Here is a 26943-nt window from a genome sequence, read left to right as displayed (position 1 = left end):
AAACAGAATCAAGAGTAACTGAACCATGACCCAAAAAGACATGCCAAAACTTTTAAGATAAAGGACAGTCCAAAATAATTATAAACTATTCGACATGCGAATTGCATAATTTGTCACATTAACACGTAAATAATTTGACTTCAAATACCATGTAAAGAATACGCTTTTACATTCACTCTCTATTGAAACTGCGTGCTTAGCTAATCAAGTGATTATTCAACAGCATGGCCTATAAAGTAGGCCTAAAGAGCTTGCAATTGCAAGATTTTAGCACTGACAACAATGTTTTTCGTTTTATGTTTGTCCATAAAGAGTCTACAACTTTACATGAAGCAATGCTTCGAAAATGTGTCTTTGGCATTTGTCACCTCAACTCCAGTTATGATCAACAACGGCAATGGCTTTTTTAGTAACCTGCTCTGATGATATCGCCAAACTTCCAAGCTTTTCTCTCACACCGTTCACACCTTGGAACTCAATCCTTGAAGGACCTATTAAAACAATAACGTCCAGGACCTATTATAAAATGAGTTAAGGCACTTGAAGAATTAACTTTTGTACGTTTTAAAAATAAAGCTTCCTTTTCTAGTAACACTTTTCAAAATATGACAGTTTTTATGAAAATGAGTACAGTACTGGTAACCATAAACGCCCAGCGCGGCCTTGTGACGTCATTACTTTCTTTTTTTTACGTTTGTGTTTGTAAAAGTCCACTACAACTATTCAGAAAGTTAAGGAAAAATCCATGAACCTCGCCATTTTTGGCACGGCCTACTTATGACCCTGTATCTTTATTTTAGAAATACGTCAACCTCGCAAAATGATGAAAAGACAAAAATCAAGACAAATAATTTGTTACTTAAAAAGTCTGTTATCTAACGTTGCACGAGTGATTCTTCAGTAGATTCTATATCCCTTTGATAGCTTATGTACTGTCAAGATTATTTGTGGTATTAGGCAAAAAGAATGTTGCCCAAAGTAATCAAAGTAGAAATTTCAGATATGGCTTCATTTGCTGCTACTGAACGAGGTGGTTTTTTTATCTCATCATCGTCACGGGATAATCGGCTTTTGTTTTCGTCAACTAGCCACTACATCTAGCGTTAATTAATTATTATTTTAGCTTCACTCTTAATAATCCGGTTCATCAATTTTCAATGCTATCAGTTTAGCGCATTTGTCGTCATTGCAAAGAAGCCACCCTGTTTCTTTCTAGTGGGGCCATAAATTCGAAACACTTGATCCTCTCAAGACTCAATGAGATTGCAAGTAAAAACTTCGGCTATTGACATCAAGACACCAATTTGCATAAGCCGCACAACCCCCGATGAAAAGTGATGAAGACTAATCCATTAGTGCGCAACCTGCGCAGACCACCAATGGAGCTTAGAGAAGTAAAACTCCACTAAAATTTTATACTTCATCTCTGACAGTGGCTCCCACCCAACCGGAAGACTACTACAAAGAAAGGCCTGGGTGCGGCCTAGGGACAGTAGATACCGGGATGCGTAACTACATCCGCTTTTTCGTTCATCTGCAACATTAGAAGGGTAATTTTTTTTTTATTTACAAAATAGTGTATTTTTTATGGGTTATATAAAAAGAGTGAAGTTGGTTTTGAAGTAATTTAAACTATTTAGTTGAAAGCAAGCCTGCAGCAAAGCGTGAAAAAAATGTCAAATTGGCAATTTACCCTTCTAATGTTGGCGCGTCCCGGTATCTACTGTCCCTAGTGCGGCCCAACCACTTGCGCACTGACGTCGGGCTATTGGGCTCAAACATGCGCAAATGAAGGATGGCACCTTCCACGATCTGTGAGTGCTCAAATGAAGGATGGCACCTTCCACGATCTGTGAGTGCGCAAATGAAGGATGGCACCTTCCACGATCTGTGAGTGCGCAGATGAAGGATGGCACTTTCCACGATCTGTGAGTGCGCAAATGAAGGATGGTACCTTCCACGATCTGTGAGTGCGCAGATGAAGGATGGCACTTTCCACGATCTGTAAGTGCGCAAATGAAGGATGGCACCTTCCACGATCTGTGAGTGCGCAGATGAAGGATGGTACCTTCCACAATTTGTGAGTGCGCAAATGAAGGATGGCACCTTCCACGATCTGTGAGTGCGCAGATGAAGGATGGCACCTTCCACGATCTGTGAGTGCGCAGATGAAGGATGGCACTTTCCACGATCTGTGAGTGCGCAAATGAAGGATGGTACCTTCCACGATTTGTGAGTGCGCAGATGAAGGATGGCACTTTCCACGATCTGTGAGTGCTCAAGGAGGAAGATACCGCAAACACCAACTGTTATTGCGTCATTTGAATCAATCAATCAATTTGTCATGCGCCAAATTGTCTACTAAAAGCAAGCAATTTGTTCCAAAACTTTTATAAATAGCAGGGCTTTCGAATTAATGTGGGAAAAACGAAAAAATAAATCCGTTTCCTGCAATTTGTGTCCGATGGCGGGACTATATTCCGTAAACTTTTAGTTTACAAAATTTTTTTTTATTAATTTTAGAACAAAATTGAACAAGAGGTTACGATTTTGAAAACTATAAATGTATAATCTTTGCAATTGACTCAAGGAGTACATGGACTCATCTGGACGTTTCAAAACCAGGTGATTTTCACGAGTCCAAAATCGCCATTGAACAATTTCGAATATTATTATTTGGGTTAAGATAGTTTTATCGTTGATTCTATTGAGATGAGCGGGTGAAGTCTCTTAGCTCCAGGTATGACACTATCTGCTGTTTCAAAATTCCAAGTAATACTAAAATGGATCGGTTTTCAGTTATTTCTTTTCACGTGAAGCTACAATGGCTCACGTGAATAACATTTATTCAAAGATTGGCAAATATAATAAGATGTTTACAACAGCGTGGCCATCGTTTCAAGTCGCTGCAAGCACAGGAACGCTAAGAATTCACAGCTGATCACAATGACTAAGCAGGATTAAAAACACGACTTTTCAGAAGTAACATCAGACCAACACTTGCATTATTTCTTCTTCTTCTCTTCTTCTTCTTCTTCTTCTTCTTCTTCTTCTTCTTCTTCTTCTTCTTCTACTTCTTCTTCTTCTTCTTCTTCTTCTTCTTCTTCTTCTTCTTCTTCTTCTTCTTCTTCTTCTTCTTCTTCTTCTTCTTCTTCTTCTAGATTATAGAGAGTCGCTCCTGAGCAAAAAACGTACAAAATTCTTAAACAGCCCAAACCGATTTTATATCCTTTTATTGCTTCCTTATTCAATGAGCTTACGAAAGTTTTGCATCATTTTCTCTGGTAGATTCTCAGTTGATGATTTCTATTTAAATCTCTCCAAATGATTTGAAGCATAGCCCGCTGATAACAAGCCGTTCGATATTTCAGACTTGCTTTTTTCCCCACCAACTTGAAACCATGCTTGATAAATTAGTGAAACTTACTCATGGAATAAATATTTTCTGGGACGAGCGATGCCAGGCAGCCCCATGGGAAAGCCAATCGTGCTAACTGATGGACGTCGGAAACTAATTTTCACGTTTATTACGTCACAACCTTGAATTAGGAGATTGCAAAAATATTTTAAATCTATGTTTATGCAATCACGCAACCAGACAGGTTTTCATTAGATGCAACGGTTAGAAAGATTTAAAATTGAAGCTGTGTTTAGTGCTATTATACAACTTGTTTACCTTTTAGAAAATAAAGTGTGCTATTAACAACGCTTATATCATCAGATTGGATTGAAGGTTGTAGGAAAGTGGTGTTTTAGCTGTTAACAAAGAATGAAACCTTGCCTGTGGCTCGTTCTGCTGGCGGTGACAGGTGAGAATGATCAGTGAATGAAAGCAGTAGATGCACTCACCTCTCAATGAATGAAGTCTTAAATGCCGACTGAATAATTAATCAAGTTTGTAATTGAAACTGACGAAAGCAAATGAAATTGCAAGCAATCTAACTGACCTTGCTTTGTTTTTGTGAGCAGCCTGTTCATGTTTTTCTCGGCAGTCAAGTGTAGCAAGACGGCGACAGGCTAGACACGTGTTTCGTTCATGAGGCTGGGCATTAGTATCGCATCACTAATTCTCGACCGCTGCTTTTGTCAGTCAATTGAATTCTTACCTTTGTGGATGCCACCAGACTCTATTCGTTCATCTCCGACGCCGACTAACGCCCCATCGCTCTAACACTACCAAGACAGGCATGGGTGCGCCTTAACCGTCTCCGTACGGGCGTCGGGCTTTTCCGCTCAACCATGCACCAATGGGGAATGGCCTTTTCCTCCTCCTGTGAATGTGGTGCCGAGGAACAGACCGCAGACCACATCATCAATGACTGCTCCATCTTCAAGCCACGGAGTGGAAGTGGAAGGTCTGCGTGGAAGGTCTGTCACTGGAAGGTCTTCCACTCACTAACGGAGTGGAAGGTCTGCGTGTCATGGATGATGAAACCAAAGACTGGCTGCTCTCTAGTAGCCTTCCAGTGTAGTCCGGGAACATCGTAAATCTGGGGTGGTAAAAGGATAGACCCTCGGCCTCAGACGCTCACACGACGACGACGACGACGACGACGACATTTGTGGAAAGAAAACAACTAAACTAACTGTCGCCAAGGATATGCACTGTTGAGAAGGAGCGATCTTCCTGGCGTCAGAACTAGGTGATGCTGACGCCAGGATCGCTCCATCTCAACAACCTGTTCATGTTACCCACGCCAACAATTCAAACTCAAATACAAAAGCAGCAAAAAGTGGCAAATTAGAATGGTCTGAGCGCAAGACAAAAGAAGCTAATACCTGAAGGCCACACACTGGGCTATTGGTTTGTTGGTTACTATTTTTGTTGTTGCAGTTTTGTCGACGTTATCCCAAACTAGCCAACCAAACAGATGCGATATCAGCAGATCAAATGTTGTAAGAACTGGTTGTACTAATTGCAGAGCAAACATTAAAGTAAGTTTCCACAAATGTGAATATTTAAATGCAGATGACGTATACGTTTTTGATTTAATTTTGAATTTTGCAAGGCAATGCTTTCGTTTGTGTCAACTTAGCTATTGCGCATTGTGAAATGCACAAGCTTATCAGTTGAAGTGCTTCAGTAGTCTCCCTGGAAAAAGCTACAAAAAAAATAAGGTTTTTGCTGCGGAAAAGAACGTTGCCCATGTTTGGGAGCTACCATTACAGGTGATAAGAAACCTACAGACAATTTTCAATGACCACTAAATAAATTGCCGATAAAGAAGTAATATTTTGTGTGGGAGATGATTGGTTTTGTTGAATCACCAAGCCTGTATTTTCAAACCTTGAGTGAGACTATCCCTACGTACCTAATACATACCTGATCTTCAACTATTTCTTGACCATGTGGTGACCCTGAAAGCATAAAAGCATGAGGTGCTGTAAACGATAGCCAGCTATTTGCTTTCACGCTAATTCATAGAAATTGTTCAAACTCCTTTTATATGGTCACACTCGTGTTGATTCACGAATAATAAATTGTCTTCTGTCAGGTGAAGTGCCCAGCGGGTTATCGCAAAACCACCAGCGGAAGAGGAAAGAAAGGCTGCCGGTACAGAATACCAGGCAGGGGAGGTCGCTTTCGAGTAGCGCGTGGTTGCCAGCACAGCTGCTTGGCGATGAGAACCGAACCAAGATGCTGTGAAGGATTCTGGGGACGGGATTGTCAAGGTGCGCTTGATCTCGAAACTTAAGAAAAAGATTGCGCCATGAAAAGTTCAGCAAACTGTCTTGAAATAGAAACATATTTATTGAAAAATATATTAAATACCTACAAAAAAACTTTATATGGGCCACAGTAGTTTCATTTGTTTACGCACAAGTAATTATTGAACCATCTACTTCATCTTACCGTGATAACCCATAACTTAATGTGTTAATGTAATAACCCATAAATTAATGTGTTACTTATGAGATCAATGTAAGGTGAAGTTTTGTTTTCGTATATGTCGATACAAACGAACAAGCAGTAGGTAACTTTTGTATCTAAATTTGCTTTAACAGCCGAGTTTATCAAAACCCAAAATACTTTGTTTAGCCAAGTCCATTTTATGATAGTTAGATTTTTACAGCTGTTCTACTGTAACACTAATGTCTCGTGTGGTATGAGAAACTCAAATTTAGTTTCAATGGATAAAAGCTTCCGGCCGGAATGAATAAACATCTTGTTTATTCGTCAAGACATTAGTTTGTCTCAGCAGTTAAGATTTTGCTTGAAAAGTCAACAAGTATTCTGAAGATATGATTTGTGACAATAAAACTATTTTCACTTACAGAGTGCCCGAAATTGAACATGTATGTCTGTGGCGGTAAGGGTGTGTGCTTTGATGGAATTCAAGGGAATGGGACTTGCAAATGTAACGGAAACGTAGCTGGGAGTGCCTGCGAAAAGTGCGCATCTCCATACCAGTTTGGATCTTACTGCGAAAATAGTAAGATTCTTTTTTTCTATGAGTTGTACTACAATTAAGGGATTCTTCTAGGACGTCGCCAGCCGAAAAAGAATAGAAAAATATGCCATGTCTTGTTTCAAAAAGTAGATAGTCTAGTTGAGTTGTAACGTGTTTGCTACTTTCAAAGATAGCAAGGTCATGAAAACCTGCTAGATTGAAACAAGCAAATGATGACCCAATCTTGGATCCAACGATTGACTTCGTATCAGTCACCAAGTCAAAAAATAAGACAAATATGTGCAAAGTAAAGTAATAGGTTTTAATAATTAGAAACATTTTTAAATGGCAAGCAAAACCTCTGCTGTCAGTGTCGAAAACCTACAGGCTACAAATAGTCTACAGCAGGGCTTCCCAAACTGGAGGCTGCGACCTCGCAAGGGATCGCGTAACAAATTTCAAGATTTGCAAAGAATATAGTAATTTTACATAAAGTACTGCATATTATCCTATGGTACTTTTCAGACGTTCATTTCAAAACGCAGTTGTGGAAACTTATGTAACTGTTTAAAACATTATTCTTATCTGAGCTATAAATCTGCGAACTGCATGCGGCTAGACAGCTAAATATTGAAAAAGTAAAACTAATTGAACCAATGGATAACTGGTTAAAACAATCGAACGGTGACAGTAATTTAGACCATTTTTTCATGAAAGTGGAGCTATTTTGGAAGGACTGCTGTGTTGGTATGTAAGCTATGTGTAGGCTACTGAGGGAGCTGCTGCAATGACAGGACATACACCTGAATTTCATGCAAAAGTGCAATTTGCAAGTGATATTCATATTGCATTTATGCACTATAGACCATGATTTATTGCGAGATCTTAATAGCTAGAAAAATATCTCATTAAAATGCTATTGTGCAAAATGTGAAATTATTAACTTAAAATATTAATTTTAAATCTTTTTTACTATACTTCAATAATAGAATATACAGAGAATACTTCAATTAATTTGAAGTATTCTCATCTACTGAAGAGTTTTGACTAACAATGATGTGGAACCAATGTTATTAAGCCTGTGGGTATCGATCATTTTTCAAATCTGTTGAAATGATTTAAGAAATATTTTCTTCCAGAATTTGACAATGTGCCAAATTAGATTAGATCCAACACCCATTTGTAATACAAAAACAAAATAGACCTACCGAGCACCGAGCACCTTTTTTCCAAATTTCAGGAATAATTTGCTGATCTATTTTACAACTTTAAGTTGGGGGATGAATTTTCTGGAAGAAAGCTTCACACTTTTGGGCACGTTAGAGCGTAATATCTATAATTATCCCACTCAACAGTAACCGCACTCCTGTCGTTTGTCTGGTTTTCAAAGTCGACAGCAAACGCAAGAAAATACCGTTCCAGACTAAGCAACATTGAAACCGCCTTAACACCAGGTCCAGCAGTAACAAACATTGAGCAACGGCTGAACTTACTTTGTAGCAGAAAGCAGTCGCACCCATCACACTGAATAAATGTGTTTTCGGTTTGATTTCCAATAGGCTACTTGTAAAATAGCAGGTTCCGAGTACCGGCAACTTGTTTTTACTGTAGTTTCGTCCGAATTAAGCCTTTTAATAAGTATCATCCAGGGATATCTAAAGAAAGGGATACGAAGAATTTTATTACGTCTGACAATAGAACGGTTTCTGTTTATCGTAAAATGGCCATTGCCACTGAAAGTAGTTTAATACACCTTGTTATGATAACCTGCTTGTTATGATTATCATCAGGCATGGATATTCACCGAATGCTCATAATTAGGGGAAGAGAAGGTAATTTGATACGGGTGGTAATTTGATACATCCCCCTTACAGAAATGTACAAAAACTATTAGTCGAAAATACTGTCATCAAGTGGAAGATCTGTGAAAATAATGCCATGCAGCTAACTCGTGCTTAAAATTGGCTAACTTTGTGGCATTAAATTGGAAAAATGTGTTTTTGAGTATTTTTGTAAGGCTTTTAACTTATGCTTATTTTCGTCTGGAAAATTGAAGAAGAGTTCCACAGAAATGAAACCAAACTCATTTGACAGTTCATCGATAAGGCTTCAAGGGCACGACACGTTTTTTTTTGCAATTTGCATCCAAGCATACAAAATCAGAATTTAAAAATTATTAAAATAAGTTGTTCTTCTTTAACTAGACCTGCTAGGCCTACTTTGGGAAACAGCCATTATATAGGTTTTTGTAGCCCTACACCCGACCTGCTGTAATAAAAAAAACGAGAACAGCGTAGGACCCGAACCCTGAATAAGAACTCCAGCTAATCATCCTTCCCATGTCCATCCTGCAGCAGAAGCTTTGCCGCATACATGGACCTCAACAGTCATCTTTGCACCCAAGCACGCTAACCACATATTAAATTTTAATTTATTGCTTTACTGTAAAAGGAGATTTCTGTATTAGTTTTACTGTATCAAATTACTTTCCGGATTGCCGTATTTAAAATTTCAATTTAAAAAAGTAACAAAAATAGAAAAGTGAAAATGTTTTTAAAAAGTGTGTGAGGGATCAGACATTCATTTCAGCCTAAAATCAATCGTTTGTGTCATGTAATTTTCAAATAACAGGCAAAAGTGTTAGAAATGTATCAAATTACCTTTCCTTCCCCTACTTGTTAATTCAAATACCCATTGGGGAGACCGGGGTTGTTACAAGGGAGGGTTGTTAAAGTCCTTTTAACTTTTAAATTAGTTCACATCAACCGCTGGAATTAAATTTTTTTTATTCAGGTTTTTAGTTTCCATGTGCAAACGAAGCTTCAGCCATTTTGAAGGCTGCAGTAGAAAATTATTGATGAAAAACAATTTTAGAATATGAAAAGTAACTTTTTGCTTTGTCAAAGAAAATGTTATTGCTACAAAACTATGAGTGATATTTAACTGACTTCAAAGTTAAATCAGACTTGAAGTGCAATACCTTTGATTCGTTATAAACATTTTAAAGCTGAATGTCACATGTTTGACATATGTTGATCTTATTCAGCCAACTACTATTGGGGTGAGTTGTTACACAGTGTAATGCTTGCTCATCCCAACTGGAAAAAGTACTGAATTTGGTACTCAGATAACAAACTTTGTATTATTTAAAATAATTGATTACATTTTTAAGTTCTACTAATATCTGTTGTTGCTGTATCTGTACCTAAACATGCCAAAAACTAATAAAGGGTACCTTATTGAGGCCAAATACCATGAATGGTTGAATGGAGATCATGTGTTTGCAATCCTGGTGACAATGCATTGTTAATAATGATGTTACTTGCTTGTTCATGATTTTTTCTATTGAATTTGGATGTTCAATAAATTCAAGAATGCTGTGTCAACGTATTCCATCAGTTTTAGGTATTTTAGTAAGAAAAATCAGTTAATAGAACAGCCTATTTGAAATTGTAACATTTTACCCCATACTGTGTAACAAGTCACTCCGATACTGGGGTGACTTGTTACAACTGACTCATTGATATATTAATGCAAATATTTTCCTGTAAACATAACTTTTTTAAATTTTGAAGTTGTATTTATAACAACTGGTCATGTGGCAAGATTACATAAAATTTTCAGCAACTTTGTGCAAATATTGAAAGAGAAATCTTAGATTTACTGAAAATTGTAACAACCCTCCCCGGTCTCCCTTATACTTGCCTTACACCCAGCCTACTGCAAAGGCTTTGTTAAGAACAACAGCTTACTGGTAACTTTTCAACTGTCTTTCCAAACAAATATTATTTAAATATGCTCTACGTAACATTTGCTCACTGTAGTCTGTAGCTGACTGTATCAGCTGCACCACAAAAATTAACGCGGTATCAACTACCGGCCTTCTAGTGTCGTGAGAACAAGACAATTCCTGTAAACGTTCGTTTCCCCTTCATTAGATATCCCTGATGTCACCGTTACGGCTAGCTATGTCATATTTTGTGAGCTATTTCAAAAGGCCTACTTTTGTTTCTTGATCTTTTCAAAAGTAAAGAGTTGTAGTGTTTGTTGAGGTTACTAACAGTTTGGGAAACTTGTTGTCGTTGTTTCAGTTTTGTTTGTAGGCATTTTGGAAACTGCTCACAAAATTTAATTTCAGAGGAATGTTAATTAAAATATGGAGGATTGCTTATTTTTGCATGTAACACAATGCAGCAACTACTGTACTTCCATAGTCAATCACTCACTAACTTTACTTGTATGCAGATTGCACTTGTGTTCATGGACTGTGCGACAGCGGTGTGGACCGGCCCGGGCGGTGTGAGTGCAAGAGCGGGTTCGGAGGGGCAAGTTGCGATATTGGTAACACAAAAATATTCTTAAGCTTGTTCATGGCTACTTGGAAGTGCGGCCTGATTTGTCACATTTAGCAGAGTTTAACTACCGCTACTGTTACGGCCTGACTAAAATTTTCGAATATTTTTTTACTTTTTGCTTACTCGCAATGATAAAAAGCTTTTTTTTGCCTTGAAGAAGCGATAAAAAGCAAGTTGAAAAACATATAATCAGACTGTTAGCAAGTAATTAACAGTCTGACTCAAATTTTCGGAATCAAATTGCCTTTGCTTTTTAAAGCCTGCTGAATGTTAAAATCTAATTAATCACCTAGGGCAGGGGTCCCCAACCACCGGATCGCGAAAAGGTTGCTACGGGTCGCGAAAACTCGAGTCCAAAATGGCTGTAGAGAGTGCTAGTTAGTTGAAAGCATCCTTAGCTTATGTCCTTAGCCATAGAATAAATTGATTACAGAGAAATCAATCGCAGCCATGCACTGAATAGGCCACGTACGCATGAGTATTATCTCTAGATTGTTGTATATCAAAGCAATAGCGGATCCAAGGAGAGGTGCTTGGTCACGTACCTCCACCCAAAATCGAAAAAAAAAACATGTAACCGACATTTTTGTAAAATTTTCTCGCTCGTTTCGCTCACTCAATCTCATGTCATTAACCCGACCGGTGGTATTAGAAACGCATGGGTTGCAGGTTGCAGCAGTGAACTTAAAAGATTAGTACAGGTCAAGTTTTAAGGCCCTTCAAAATCCAAAACACCGGTACTAATGAAATATTTCAAAGTAATCATCTTGCTCAATAACTGCCTAACAATTAAATTGATCTATTTCAGGTAAGAGGTGAAATGTGCCTTGTATAAGCTATATACTAAAGGTGAGAGCACCTCGGATTTTAAAAGTAACTTCAGTTTAAAATTAAAACTTGTTATTTAAACTTCCGAAGAAATTCAATTTTAATTTGATAATATTTGTCAAGTACAAGGTGCGCCTTGTTTAAAAAATCATTATTGGGCTTTAACTTGCACCAAAAGCGTTCAAACGACGTTAAGTTGGTAAAAATTTTCCAGGTGGCAATTCTCTCAGACCCCAGGCTAAATAGCTTCCTTTTCCAATCGCGACTTCTACAGTATCTGTTTTATTTTCTGAATCCTGTTTATGGTGGGTTTAAATTGCTACCCAGTATAAAAAAAATATACCAATAAGTAGCATGTCAAGCTTCGTTTTTCTACCGCCGGTCCGCGAAGCTATTTTCATTTCAAAACTAGTCTTTGATAGAAAAAAATTTGGGGACCGCTGGTCTTGGAAAGACAGTATAAAATATGTTGAAATATTATTTTTAGAAAATTTTATTTGGACAGTTACTAAAAGTTGGCAAATCTGGAGAAGTCTGCAGAATGTGACAAATTAGGCGTATCTCTATGTAGTCTTGGCGTAGGCCTACTGTTATTTTAAAATATAACTCTTATTGTATTATATTCTGTATAAAGATATTAATCTTTGTGAATTGACTATTGCGATTATTGTAGGCTACAAACGAATTTTTGTTGATAATAAAACTTAAATTTTTTGTACTTTCACGAAAATTTATTTTTTTATTTTAGCACTTTCTGATTGTGCCACAATGAATTGTCACGAACACGCGCGATGCCTGGGTAGCGCGACGTCGTTAGCTTGCCTCTGCAACTCAGGTTATGTTGGGAATGGAACAGATTGTCAAGAAATCAACCCTTGCGCAGATAACAGCACAAACAGGTGTCACACTTTCGCCAGGTGTCTGCAAAACGGCCCAGGTGAGTTTTGCAGCAAGTGACAACGCCATGCTCGGCGACTATTGACGTCACAGAGCCGATATAATGTTCCTGAAGCCATCGTGTTGCATAGCCTACTTCATGGAATAAATATTGCTGTACAAAGAAATATATCAGACAGAGTCTTAAACCAGGATACTTTATTTAAAACAATGGTTTGATTTTCTATTTATTGCTTTATAACATGTAGTATTGCAAAAGCAGATGAGATAGATTTTACACTAATCTATGACAACAACTGCTTAACCATAAAAAACGTGCATACTTTAGGCTTGAAATGTTCTCCATTCTTGTCAGTTCTTCGTTTCACCTTGCAGCACCAGAGGCAATATTCAATAAAACTCTCCATTTAGACGCAGACCCCAAAAAGAATTCGTCTATACCTAAGAAGTCTGAAATAATAATCTGATAACAATCTGATCTGATATTAATCTGAAATCTTATCCCAAGCTGATCAAACAACATTTACTTTCTCTTTTTCTTTTCCTTCTATCTACATTGATTTACTGTAGGTTTACATCATTCTAAAAAAACAGCTCAGTAACCGATTGGTAATCGCCTTCGACTCTGGTGCTGGTAGATCTGAGATCGATTCCAGGTCTGGTCAAGCCGAAGACTTTAAAAACGGTAGCGATTGTATTTTTTCTTGCATAACGCAGTTAGAATTAAGTCGGGTAATAATGTGATGACATCGTAAACCTGATATAAAATGAAAAATGAGCCATGTCGCTAAAAAAAACTTTGCAGCTGTAAAGCGACAATTAGATAAACGATAACATTATTATTGTATTACTATTCTGACGACAAACTCCTGAAGAGAGTCAGAAGAAAAGTACTACAGCTGCGACCAGTAGCGTAGCGTCTAAGAAGGAAACACGTGCTCCCCAATCATTTTGACCTTACAGTAATTTTTTTGTTTTTTGGAATAAAAAACTTTTTATACGGTTGGTTTGAAAATTTTCTGAACTATATAAGTATCAGGGGTGTGGGGGTCACCATGACTAAAATTGCGCAATTCATGCACTTTAAGATTTTCTGTTTTGAAAATTCGAATGCAAAACAAAAAATAGCAATTAATGGACTTGGTGTTTTTTAAAACATTGTGGCCAATTATTTCTATTCCCACACCGTAGTCAACATTTCTGACTAAACCAAAAAAATTTCACGAATTTCTTAAACAAAAAGCTAAACTTTACTGAACAATCTTACAGCTCCGATGATGAGAGGCCATAATTGGCCCACAAAACTAAATTTTTTAACTTTTCATAAGCCCAGATTTGTTTCTTCAGTAAAAAGTGGTTGCTCATGGTTCTACTGCATTTAAGTGTTAACGTAATTTACCTCAAGGCAATTTATTTTCAACTTCCTATTAGCCTACCGTTGAAAATTTTTGTGCAGTCTGTGCCACTGATTTAAAATCGTTTTTTTTTCAATGTTTATGGCATACATAAGCCTACTGACGAGTGGGTTACCCACTACCCAGTACTACATCTTGGTTTGGTTGGTTTTGAATCTTAATCTTTATCCTCGGACTGATAGGTTATTTCTGGCAGTTCCGCATACTTGTAGAGCAGCGTTTCTTAACGAGGGTGCTGGAATAGACTGTAGGGGATGGTAAATGCATGCAGTATAATATAAAAAAAATGCGATTTTACTTTTCTGCATTTTTGTTGGAAATTTATATGGCATTGGAAAATAAACAAAATGATCAATTTGTACACCGCTTTCCTTTCAATAGTGCAGGCGAAGGTTTAATGGAGGCGCCGAAACTTTGAAATGCTTGCAGATCGCTGGCAATATATTTTGTAATGAAGTCTCTTTTCGTCTAACACACTGTGCTGTTGTTGAGAGTTGATTCACTTACATATGGTTATAATTGAATTTCTGTTGGTGAATGAAAGTCAAATACCAAATCCTGAATCAACTTCGTTAAAACAACTGCCCAGTTTGTTTGACGACAAGAGACTTAATACGAAACCAAGGAAGTTTGCAAAATATTTGATAAAACTACCAATCAACGTTTTATAGGCAGAGAAAACTTTTTCTCGAACCGTTGAAAATTTCATGATCAGATCACCGCTTCAATGCGTGATGGAAATCTACAAATAAATCTGCATCAGGCATTGCAGAGTGGTAGGCACTTTAACATCACCCACTCGTCGAAGAGTGCCTGCTTTTCAATGTGAAATTGCTTTGTGTTTTAGTGACAATTTTCCTTATAAATCTGCATCAGGCATTGCAGAGTGCAAAAAACAGTGTTGCAGAACGCGTTTTCGAATATTAACTTCTCATCAGTGCAACTACGTTTATGAATGCAATAACAACGGCCAAATTTAAACTCAATACAATACATTACAAAGATTATAAGGACATATTCTCATTGTTCAATTGAATATTAATAAATCCAGAGACATCAGAAAATCACTTCCCGCATGCAATTCCAGACCGACATTACTCGCTTAAGGTTTTTTGTTAAAGCAGACTTAAGCGAGTAATGTCGGTCTGGAATTGCATATACCTTCTCTTTGCTATGATTAAGTTCTACAAATTAAATATAATTAAGAATTGTTCATAACATTATATCGTTGCTTTGGGTAAGTGCAGAAGAAATCACAAACTCTGAAAAAGCAAACACTCGACAATGGGCAGAAACATCAGATTCACTACGCCAATAGTAAGCAACTGGATGCTTATGTTTGCAGCAATGTACGATTGTAATTGTCTGGATGGCTATACAGGAGATGGAACATATTGCTACCCCATTGACCCTTGTCAGAGCAACAACGGTGGTTGCCACACCCGCTCCATGTCATGTCAGTACAGGAGCCCAGGAAAGGTACAGAGTGTCATCAATTCTGGTTGTGTTTCATCAGATAAGGGAGTTTTTAAAAACTTTTGAATAAACGCATTGAATAAACTAATTTAATCAATATTTCATGCTTATATCAAAATTATAAAGTCAGTGAGGAAGATTAGTCGTAATATGTTGGTGTAGCTGATGAATTTGCAACTAGTTAAGTTCTTCTTATTGAAAGGTATTTATTGATCAATAACCGTTTCATTAAGACCTTGGTAGCTGAAGTGTTTTGAAGGAAAAAATTTTTGTACCACTCTTTGTTTTTTTCAATATTAACATCAACATACTTCCTGCTTTTTGGGGGACCATCGAGAAATGAAACAATTTCTGTTTTTCCACTACCGAGCTCCAATCCTACTTGCACCAAACAACACAAAGTTTACGCTTGGAAAGCGATTACAAGTTCTTGAGTAATTTATCAACTCTAGAGAAGCCTAATAGTTGATGTGCTGGCATTTCATGACAAGCTTTTTTGCAAACTAGATTGCTAGAACATTATGCCTGAAAATTGGACACACTGGTAATTTCAAGCTTATTAATGCTATTAAAGCTCAACCGTAGGTCTTTTAGGTAGATCTGTAACGCATTGTCTCTGCAAACATATGATGCCCCTCTTCGACACCCTGATTGAAAATCGCTGGTCCAATCGATGAAACTCAGAAATTAAAAGATTTTAATTGTCGTCTTTTGTATAATTGATGCACTTTTACTTTTTAGCATAGGCGTTGAAACCAGGGGTGCAGGAGGTGCAAACACACCCCCAAACTTTTCAATTAGTCAAAACCTAAGGCAAATTTGAAAGAAATTAGGGCAGAAAATATCCAGATGTTTACAAAGTTTATATAAAGTATTTTCCAATCTAGTGCTCCAATATTGAATGTAGCCTAATGCTTCAAACTAATAACTTACAATATCAAAATGCTCAGCTGAGAATGTAACAAGTTTAGTTTTTAAAATTTTATAAATAATTTTTAACTTGTTAAGATTTTAGATCATTGTGACAATTTGTATTTTGAAGTACATGCAAGTTTATTACTATCTTATTGATGTGAAATGTTTTTTTCTGTATTAAGTTATTTGTATTGTTATGGTGATGTCTCATTATAGGGCATAAGCTAGTTGACAAATTATATTTACAGTTTATATCAGACTATAGGTAGCAGTATAGAATGTTTAATCAGATGGTTTATGATTTATCGCAAAAAACATTTGGGCGCAATTAATTATATGTAGGCAAAATGTTTTTCGCACACGCAAAAACTAACGTCCCCCAAGTCTATGCTTTTTGATAGCCAGTTAGGGCCAGAACGAAAAAATGTTTTGTTACATCCACTTAAATATGTTTCAGGCCGATTGTATCTGCAAGAACGGATATAGCAATTTGACTGCAAGCGGATGTACTTTGATTGGTATCTGCAACTTGTACCCGAACAGTACATGTGACCCTGCTGCAAGTTGCACTACAACTGATGAAAATGATATAATTTCCGTCAAATGTGAAGTAAGTTGGTTTGATATCTGACTGAATGCACACAAAGATTGAAAACATTTCGGTGCATTTTCTTGATTGTGAGGTATCTGATAATTGTTTTTTGACTGTTTTGTAGTTTAGTTTATCACACTTTACCTCATCCTATGTTTCTCAAACTATCTGCGATGTGATTTTCAGATGAGTGAAAATTTTTAGAATCTTGAAAAATAATTCAATTCAAGCAAACTTCTCTTACAAATAGTCAAAAGAAAAAAATTGAAGTATTTCGGACACACAATAAGGCAAAACTCGTTACAAAGATCAATAATAGAAGGGAAGGTAAACGGAAAAAAGAAATAAAGGCAGACTAAGAATGCGTTTTGGACAACAAACATCACTAAATGGACAAAATTAACTTACGAAAATGCAGTACGCACAGCTCATGGTCGAGAACAAAGGCGCATTGTATCCAACCCTCAATACGAGGAAGGAACATAATGATGATGATGATGAAAAATAAGCTCTTTGCACCATTAATAGATGGGTGGGCGTAATTCATGTGGAGTCAATAAAGCAAGCAACCTTACTACCTAAAAAGAGCAGCTAAATCATTTATGAAATAAGTCGTTTTTCAAGCACAGTCTTCCACAAACTCCTTGGTTAAGCGTTGGCTATCCATTTAAAAACCTTATTTAACGATCAGTGCTAAAGAGAACACAATAATTTTGCTACTTGCATATTCATGGACCTGTGAATATGGATTTTCTGCTCGGAAAAAAATTAGAAGCAAAAAACTGGAAGCTTCTCGAAATTGGCAATGAAATACGCCTGTGCTCTGTAGCGAGGTTCAATTATATTTGCTCACAAACACAAGTATCGCATTGAATTTTACAGAATACATTTTTGTAAAATGCAGCATTCTATTTCCAAAGCTTTGCCTGCGTTGCGAGAACACGAAGCACTTGCAGTCTATTCATCTAGATACCAGAATATTACATTAAATTTGGGTGGTTTCAATGTTGTTGGCACTCTAAAGCTCAGTAGCTGAACATTGGACCTTTACCAATACCAATGCTTTTGGTGTTTTTTATGCAATTTATTCTTCTTCTTTGTGTACAATGCCTGTTCCAGGCTTTGGCGTTCATGTATAGTTCTTTCCAGTCATCCCGGTAAATAAAGACTGTATGAAGTGCATCTCCTGCACTGTTATAACAGGAACTTTGCGAATTTAATTTTAATTTTCTCAAGTATGATGAGGCCTGATAGTTTTGTCCCATTGCACAGCACTGTGTTTCCTGGATTATGCTTTAGGCTACTCGATATAATCTTTGCTTGACGTGGCCGGGGATGGGGGATCATGCGTTTCATCATTCAAGAGAAGATGCGCAAGCCAAAACCATAGTATACTAAGTGGCCACCAGAAATCAGCCTAACTTTAGTCATTCAAATACAATCTTTACCTGATGGGAAAACAAGTGAAGACCAGTGTTGTACGTTGACGCCGTCAATTTGACGGCGTCATTTGACGGCGTCAACTTTTTGTTGACGCTGAGGCTAGCGCCGTCAATTTATTTTTCAGTTTACGGAAGTGATAGCGCCGTCAACTATTTTGCCGATTTTAAGCGTCAAGCGCTAAGCGTCATTTTTTGTTTTCATGGAAAATCTCGTTTCACAATAAGAGTTTCACAATGTATTCTGGACAGCGCGACTCATCCGAATTACCGGCTTTTGCGTTGGTTGGAATGGCTCCCTGGAATACATGCGGAAGATGTTCGCCAAATGGTGATCACCCTTGTATTGAGAACGAGGGATCAGAGACAGAAAGCGAAAAATCCATGAATGGCATCGCGGACGTTGAATATACTTTATTTCAAGAGCTCTATGCTCCTGAAAAGACAGATGTTGGTGCAGTGGACCTCGTTAAAAGAGTTATTAATGCTAAACTATCACAGCACGCTTGGAACAGTGATACCTTTCCGACTAAACGTTTTCAACTTGTTTTTGAAGTACAACACACCAATACCAACTAGCGCTGCTGTGGCACACATGTTTTCACTTGGAAAGGACAATATGCGCAGGGCGCCGGAAGCGGGGGGGGGAGCAGGGGAAGCGGATGCCCCCCTGCCCTCACATTTCTGTGGATGGGGAGGGAGGATGGGGAGGGAAGAGGGGGCAATGGTGCCCTTTTAAGGTCATGTAAGCTACTGCACACTTTGCAATATGCTATTCGCTTTTAGCCTAATTATAATGTTCTATTTTTGCCTCAAAATAATATTCACGACACAAAATTTTCCATCACAGTAAGTTATATTACATCATTATAAAATAGCATGATGCCCTTTCGTGCCATTGTTCTTTGTATAGCGGACACTTGTATCATTACTCGATAATAGCTGATAGATGAGCATTATCGCTATATCTTATCTTAAACCTTACAAAAGAAATTGGCCTTTCAGCAGCAAAAGTGCCCTTTTTTCATACTCCTGCCCATCCAGTCAAAAATCGCTCCGGCGCCCCTGAATATGCGTCCCAAACGCAGCAGATTGTCAGACAAACGTTTTGAAATGCTTGTTTTTCTGCAAGGAAATAACTAATAGGCTGAGCAGCTAATTACAATACAGTCTCAAAACATAATACCTGCTCTTTATTTATAGCTATTGTTAGCCTGAACTTGGTTGAAATATTTTCGTTTTATGAGACGCTGGCAAAAAATAGCGCTAGAAATTAGCGCTGACGCTGACGCCGTCAATTTCTTTAAGAGCTTACGCAGTCCTTTACGCCGTAAAGTTTTTAGGCAATTCGCGCTGACGCTGACGCCGTCAAACTATTTCAATGACGCGTACAACACTGGTGAAGACACAATCAATCATAAATATTGTAAGTGAAATTTCACAATAAAAATTAAAAATCAAAAGAAAACTCTCCTTAGAAGCAATATGATAAAAGAAAACAATCAAGGGGTCGGCCATACCTCTGTAAATTAAAAACTCTTTCGAAAATAAGAAAAGCCATAAATCAGTTTTGATACTAATCTGATAGACTCATGGTTGATGCACTGATATAGCCACTTCATGCTTGGTATACTTATATATTTACTTTTAAGTTTCGTTGCCAATTCCGCCATGTCGAGCGCGGAAGCATCATCTGACTAGATAGATAACGTATAGCCGTTAGAGTGGAAGCGGGTATCCAGTGAGTACTTGTGCACCAGGGCCCGGAATTGTTACAAGTATCCGGAAGCTTGTTGAAAAGCCTGAGATATTTTTATAAGTATCCCATTGCTGCACTCCAATGGCTGAAATGTCCTTCCTTATAAAACAAACACCTAATTTTTTCTCGGAAAAAAACTTTTTAGAAAATGCCCAGAATTACGCTTGGTACCAGGCTCGACCTTTTCTTTGAAAGATCCTGATCGTAACTACAGTAAACCATCAAGTTTATCCTAAAGCATTATACAGTAGAGCGTAGGCTACAAATGATTTGTTATTAGCTCAGTGGACGAGCGTTATCGCCTTCCGCTCTGGTCCTGTTAAATCTGAGATCGATTCCAGGTTGGGTACAATCGAAGAGTACGGTACCGATTGTGTTCTTTCTTGCACAGCGCAGTGAGAATAAGTCGGATAATAATGTGATAAAATCGTCTGTAAACCTGATATAAAATTAAAATTGAGTCCTGTCGCTGAAAGACCTTAGCTGTTGTAAAGCGACAATAAATAAAACCATAACGTTATTATTACAACGTTTTGATATGTTTCAGCTCAAACTTTGCTCTGCGTTTGCCACGGATAATAGAAAAGTAAAATTTGCAAAGCAATGAAGCATTTGGTATAGCACCTATAGTATAAAACTATCATAAATGGTGGTTTGATAGTTTTAAAATAATTAAATGACACTATCATAAATGTTGAGAATGGTGTAGCTGTTGCTGTTAGTTCACAGCTCAGCATATCCTACTTTTTACTTTTGATCTTTGCATCACGTTTACTTAGCACTCTGTTTTCAGTGCCCATTGGGAAGTATTGTGAGAGGATTAAATTGCTACTCCGATCTTTTAACAGAGATTATTAATTTAAATAATAAAACTGGACCTTTTCAAAACCAACTTGGAAAGGCTATTTCTATGTTTAGGTAAGTGATGAAGTTATTTGAAGGTTTTGAAGGTTATTTGAAGTTATTTGATGAAGGTACATTTGGTTTAAAACGTTTAAAAATCGTATTCAAGAAAAGAAGAGAGAGATAGCATGCAAAGAGAGATAGCATGCAGGGCTATTCAACTGGCGGACCTCGGTCCGAATCCGGACCTTCTGAGAGGAAGCAATTTTTACTGTGATTAACCCAGTTGCTGGGGGGCTTCGACTCCCAAACTCCCCAACACTTTCTCAAAAATCCGATTCGAGTTACATTTTACCTAAAAAAGTGGCTTGGTACAGATAGTTTAACTTTTATGGTTGCGTGCGAAATAACTTAATTACCGGACCGCTAAAAATATTCAACTTGTCAAACTGGACCTTTGTTAACATTAATTGAGTTACCCTGCTGGCATGTAGTAAAGTGACTTCATTTAGACGTCAAGCTAAATCGGTTTGTCGCTACAGAATTATTGTTTGCATTTCTTACGTAATAAATTGGAATACAAAAAAATTGTTAAACAAAGCATTTCACCTAAGTTGTAGGATGCAAATGAATGCTATTCAACTTTTCAAAAAACCTTTTCTGTCTTGTGAAATGCTATATTTGGATAAAAATCACCTGTTTCATTATCGGTGATTTCACAATACACCATTTGCTATCATCTGCAAACTGAACGTTACTGTTTGTCTATGTTATGGAAAGTAAAATTCTACACAAACAGTTTGATACATTTGCTAAATTATTTTTGTAGCTTAACTTTCTTCCATGAGCTTTCTTTCTTGGGGTTATTTACTGTTCTCGTACCTCGCGATGACGCCTTTGACACAGAGCTTGGAGATCCAGATGACGACATTTTATGGAAAACAAGAGCGAGGTACATTAATAATCCCCGATTCTACCAAAATAATATTATTCTTTGTAGAACAGTTCCACATGCGCCATGAAGGTTTTTGTCATAAAGTAGCCTACATTGGTCATTGTGGGTTCATTGTTGTGAAATACTGCACTGATAGTGACCTTATTGACGTTTTCTGAACAGATTCTTCACACTTTTTTACTCACACCAAGGTAGAGTAGCTTTACATTGAAAAATACACTCTATCGTTTTTATAAATACAATAGGCCTAAGTGTTTTTATGTTTACCAGATTTTTCAAAAAGCACTGCTGTCACTGAAAAACACTGCACTCGATTTATTGACCATTGGAATGTAGACAAAATTATTTGTTAATGGAAAGTGAACAAAAGTTGATATGTTGTGTTAACAAAAATTATATCAAAACTTTTGGTTTTTGTTCAGGGGCTGGACGTCCCAGCTTGAATAAGTCACTTTGTTTGATGGCAACTCTGACCGGAGGTTGGAGTTACAGGCTGGGATTATTTCTAGCCTACTCCTTCCTCCTAACGTATAAACAAAAAGTACTTTTTTCGTATATTTTGGACTTCAAGAACTAATTTAAGGCAATTTCAGGATGCTAAATCCGAATCTAGCTTCCGGTTTCTTCTATCAGACCAAGTTTTTGACATATGATAACAAAAGTTTGTTGTTTGTAAAAGCTGCACAATTGACTTTACATTTGCTGCTTCAATATGCAATGCCAAGTGTAAAGATTACTGGGCACAATTGTGCTTTAACTTTTGAGATTTCTTGCTGAAGATTAGCAAAGTTTTGGCTTGCCACTCTCCATTTGTAAATAAATATTTGCGTTAAAAACAATTCGGCATGAAAATTACAGTCAACGGATGTATTTCAGTTATTTTTGCTCTTCTTGACGCAAATTCCTCGATACACCACGAAATGTATGTGTAGTGCTGCAACGTAAATTATGAAATGTTTGGCTAAAATACGAAAACACAGTATGCAATCGCTAGAAATGACTCAAACCATCAGTTTTATTATATTCCAGAACTCATATCGTTGCTGGAGCTGTTGAGGTGGATTTCTCTCAGCAAACAGCTAGTTCCATGTTTCCACTTTTGGGTTACAATACTTCGATACAAGCTCTTCGCCCAATCCAAGCTGTTGGCGATAGGCCCGAAAGCTTTGCCGTTCTAAAGTTTAACCAGATGTCGAATGGAAACATCTTGCAACCAGGGAAGTGGGCTTCCAATGGAATGTTCTATATCACAGATACATTTTTGAAACCGCCAACGTTTTCTTTGGTAAGACAAAGCTATATGAGTAGTTGTAATTGTTGCAGTGGTTGTAAACTACAATTTAATTTTATATGAAACAACTCACTTTATAGCATCTGGAATAACAAAAGCATTTCTATAAGATGTGATCTTGTTATTCACAACTTAAAGCGGGAATTTATTGAAGATTTACTTAAAAATCATAATATATTTTTGAAGAACTACGACGCCCGGAACATGACGCTAATGCAATCCCTCCGAGCTATACCGGAAGCATCACAGTTTCTCGTCTTGTTGAAAACCAGTTTGGTGTGGAGGAGGTGGATAAAGCAGTCAAGGTTTACTTTGTTTGTCCCAACGAACGACGCCATCGAATCACTCTCTTCAGAAGAATTAAAATTTCTTAATAGTCCAGACGTAAGGCCAATTATTATTTATTGAACAGATTTACTGTGCACTGGTAGCCAGCTTTTTCAGCAACTTATTATGCAAATCTAGACTATTTTTTAGTTTATTCTAATGAATGCTAGGGTGGATGCTACACCGTTATGGTTTGCGAATCGCAATTTCTCGCTGTTCTAGTAAGCAGGCTACTCATCCTTGTGCTGACAACCAGGAAGAATGCTCATTTCTACACAGTGCCCAGCGTTTGTTGGAGCAGTTCCATGAGCAACTTCAGTTTTTTGGTTGAACGTTTCTAAAACAAATACTGGTTTTATTTGATGAAGAATAATTCTTTTGTCTTCTTTTATTTCGAGATCTCAGCAATTTGGTTTTCCTATGCTCTTGAAGAAATATGAAATGCTAATTCATGAGAATCGTAGACCTACTACGCAAAAAGCGAAGCGCAAAGAGGAATGAAGATTTTTTTATCTTCTTTGACCTAATTTATTCTGTCATAAAGTAAAAGCAATTCACTACAACGAGTATATTTTGAAATAGCGATTTGCCACGTGGTGCAATTTTAACAAACTCACAGGAAAAAAGTCTTCTTACTCCACAGGAAAAAGCGGCCAAAAATCTCATGAAAGATTTGTGGACAGTGGATTGCGTTCATAATTTGCATTTCTCCTTAACCAACAAATTTATGAATTGATACAAACTATAAAGTCACACACAAAATTTTTTAAAGATTATAGCAAACCGATTTTGTGTGGCCTCAGGTGTCCCGCTAGAATGAAATACCACTCCGTCAGTTGAGTAATGCTCTTTGTTCTTGCTAATTTAGGGTCTGAATTCCTTACAAATTCTCATGCTTGAGCACATGTCGCCAAATCAAGTCAATGTGAAGGACTTGGTTTTTGATTCTAGCGTTGAGACAACGCGGGGACCATTGTCTGTCAACATTTCAGAAAATGGCGTCATAAAGATTGGAAAGCAACAAGCGAAGGTAACATTTTGTTGTCTTTTCCGTATCTTTATCAAAGCATTTTTAAATGTACATCGATTTGCAATGAAGCATATTTTTGCTTAAAGTGGTCAACTGGTCATTTGTCTGCATAATTGACGATTTTTCATCCAGATTTTTAAGTATTTTGCATAGCCTTGAGTCAATGATTAATTTTTTTGGTTGATGTTTGGGCAATTTTCACACAGAATTTTGCGTTGTCGATCATTATGTTATGCATTGTGACACATTGTTACATCGTTGCTGTAGATTACTACGACAAATTTGTAACATATGGTATTATTGCAATGCAGTTACATAACTAAGATCATGGATTTCAAGAAGTAGGGATGTTCGATGTCTTTTACATCGGATGTTTAAATGTTTCATTGTAGGCCCTATAGAGGCATAGTAGCCTACATGCAAAACTGAAAATTTGAATCAAATCAACGAAAAAAAGAAATCACAGGTTTGGGCAGTGGACACATAAAAGTATAACCCTTATGTATAATTCGGGTTTTCCTAAACTTTAATAGCTGCAAATTCGTTGTACAACATTTCATCAACGTGTTAATCCTATCAGATTCAGTCATGAATGTTACTTTATAAATTTTGTTGCAAGCTAATATCACTATACAATTTTGGTATAGAGGTGACTTTCTTCAACCACAGACAGATAAAACCAAGCAACCACATTAAAATCAGTTATTTTTTGTTACTTGAAAAGGGTAACATGTGTATGGCCGAAAACGTTCGTAGTTTATAGCTTATGTTCACTTTAATGTATTATTTTAAATGCCGTGTGATTGCTTAGTTTTATCAGTCTAATATGATTATATAAAGTTTTCATATTATTTTTTTGTTAGTTTTAAGTAAACAAATATTGGGCGACCACTCTTTTGAGACAGAAGTGGGCAGTAATGCTGCTACTTTTTAGATAGCGATAGCAGTAGCGGCGCTAAATTTTTGTTAGAGTAGCAGCTGCAGAAGCAACACTACTTTTTCTCTATGTAACTGTAGCGGATAGGCGCTAAATTTTCTTCAGACTTACTTCCGCTACCTGCTACCCAGATGAATTAAAAAAAAAAATTTACCAAGAAAGTGTCAACAACGTTGAAAGGATACTTTAAAGTTTAAGCGAATGCGGTTGCCCACTGAAACGTGGTATTATTTGTTTTCAAGGCCATTTGAATTCTCAAAGGTACTTGAACAGAGGTTTTCATAGTCAGCTTAAGATAAAAAGTAGCGTGTAGAAGTACAGTACATAGAGGGCGCGCTACTTTTGATCAGAGTAGCGGGGTTGGTAGCACGTTGCTTTGTATCGATTGGTATTTTATTGGTAAAAAATTAGGACGATTTGCTTTCTAACATGAATGATCACAAATATACATGCTCGGTTTTTGTTGATCTAAGTAAAGCCTTCGATACAGTTTATCATGACATAATTTTAACAAAAACATGACATTATGGCTTCAGAGGCAAGCTTTTAAAAGTTTTAACATCTTATCTAACAAATAGAATGCAGAGTAAAAAAAATTAACCGTAAGAACTCTAATTTCAATGTTGTTAAATGTGGTGTCTCACAGGGGTCAATCCAAGGTCCTTTGCTTTTCTTCTATATGTGAATGATCTTCCAATTGCATTCTTTTTTTAAACTACATTCTTTACTGATGATTTAACCCATTCATGGCCGGTGTCCTTTTAAAAGGACATCGTTTTGAATGCATCAGTATTGCATCATCTTATTTTGATTGAATCATTTTGGACTTGCTAGGCCTAGTAGTTGTTTAGGGTCTGTTTTGGAAGGTGTTGATAAATATTTGCGAACAACGTACTTTTTCTGAATTTTGTGAAAGTTTGAAAATTGTTGAAAAATGAGAAGAGCCCGATAAAGTGAAGTGAGGAGGAACATGCATGTTTTATTGCCTATTGGTAATAGATATGAATTATGTTTCTTCATAGTTTGACACTCTGTAATATTGTGCTTCCTACTACACTCTAATTTGTGTAAGGTTTTGCTTCTTTTATTTGTTTATTTTGCTTTATATTTATTGTTGCCTTTTAAAAGGACACCGGCCACATGGCCACATTTTTTTGCTTGTTTGTAACACTGTCAAAGAATATTGAACATCGTGTAAAAGCAGCACATTGTGCCTATGGAAGACTTAACCATCGTGTTTTCAACAACCATGCTATATTTATCCGCACAAAAATTATGGTCCTCCGGGCAGTCGTTCTATCCACTCTTCTCTATGCTTGTGAAACCTGGACATTATACCGCCGTTACATCAAACGTCTTGAAAATTTTCAGCAGAGGAAACTGGGTCAAATGCTAGACACTCGTTGGGAAGATTGTCTCACCAACTATGCAATCCTTGATCGCGCTAGGTTGCCCAGTTCAGAAGCCACCATATTGCAACACTGCCTTCGCT

At 37.1% G+C, this 26943-nt stretch overlaps 1 protein-coding gene across 1 annotated transcript; it reads left to right on the top strand.

Moving 5' to 3' along the window:
- Positions 1-4315: 4315 nt before the first annotated feature.
- LOC145784675 (stabilin-2-like) lies at positions 4316-25106 on the top strand. Its single transcript, XM_082596542.1, has 14 exons — positions 4316-4355; positions 4835-4935; positions 5496-5673; positions 6279-6434; positions 10638-10733; positions 12324-12512; positions 15233-15366; positions 16736-16888; positions 20862-20986; positions 21741-21863; positions 22896-23151; positions 23344-23541; positions 24353-24514; positions 25095-25106. The coding sequence occupies exons 1-14, from the start codon at positions 4316-4318 to the stop codon at positions 25104-25106; spliced, it is 1923 nt and encodes a 640-aa protein (XP_082452668.1).
- Positions 25107-26943: the final 1837 nt, after the last annotated feature.

Source organism: Aplidium turbinatum, chromosome 15 (assembly GCF_918807975.1).
Source record: "Aplidium turbinatum chromosome 15, kaAplTurb1.1, whole genome shotgun sequence".
NCBI lineage: Eukaryota > Metazoa > Chordata > Ascidiacea > Aplousobranchia > Polyclinidae > Aplidium > Aplidium turbinatum.
This window is presented reverse-complemented; position numbering and strand designations above follow the sequence as displayed.

Coding starts and splice junctions, on each gene's coding strand:
- LOC145784675 (XM_082596542.1), top strand. CDS start 4,316: ATGACTGCTCCATCTTCAAGCCACGGAGTGGAAGTGGAAG. Junction 4,936..5,495: donor ATTGCAGAGCAAACATTAAA/GTAAGTTTCCAC, acceptor GTCTTCTGTCAG/GTGAAGTGCCCAGCGGGTTA. Junction 5,674..6,278: donor CTGGGGACGGGATTGTCAAG/GTGCGCTTGATC, acceptor TTTCACTTACAG/AGTGCCCGAAATTGAACATG.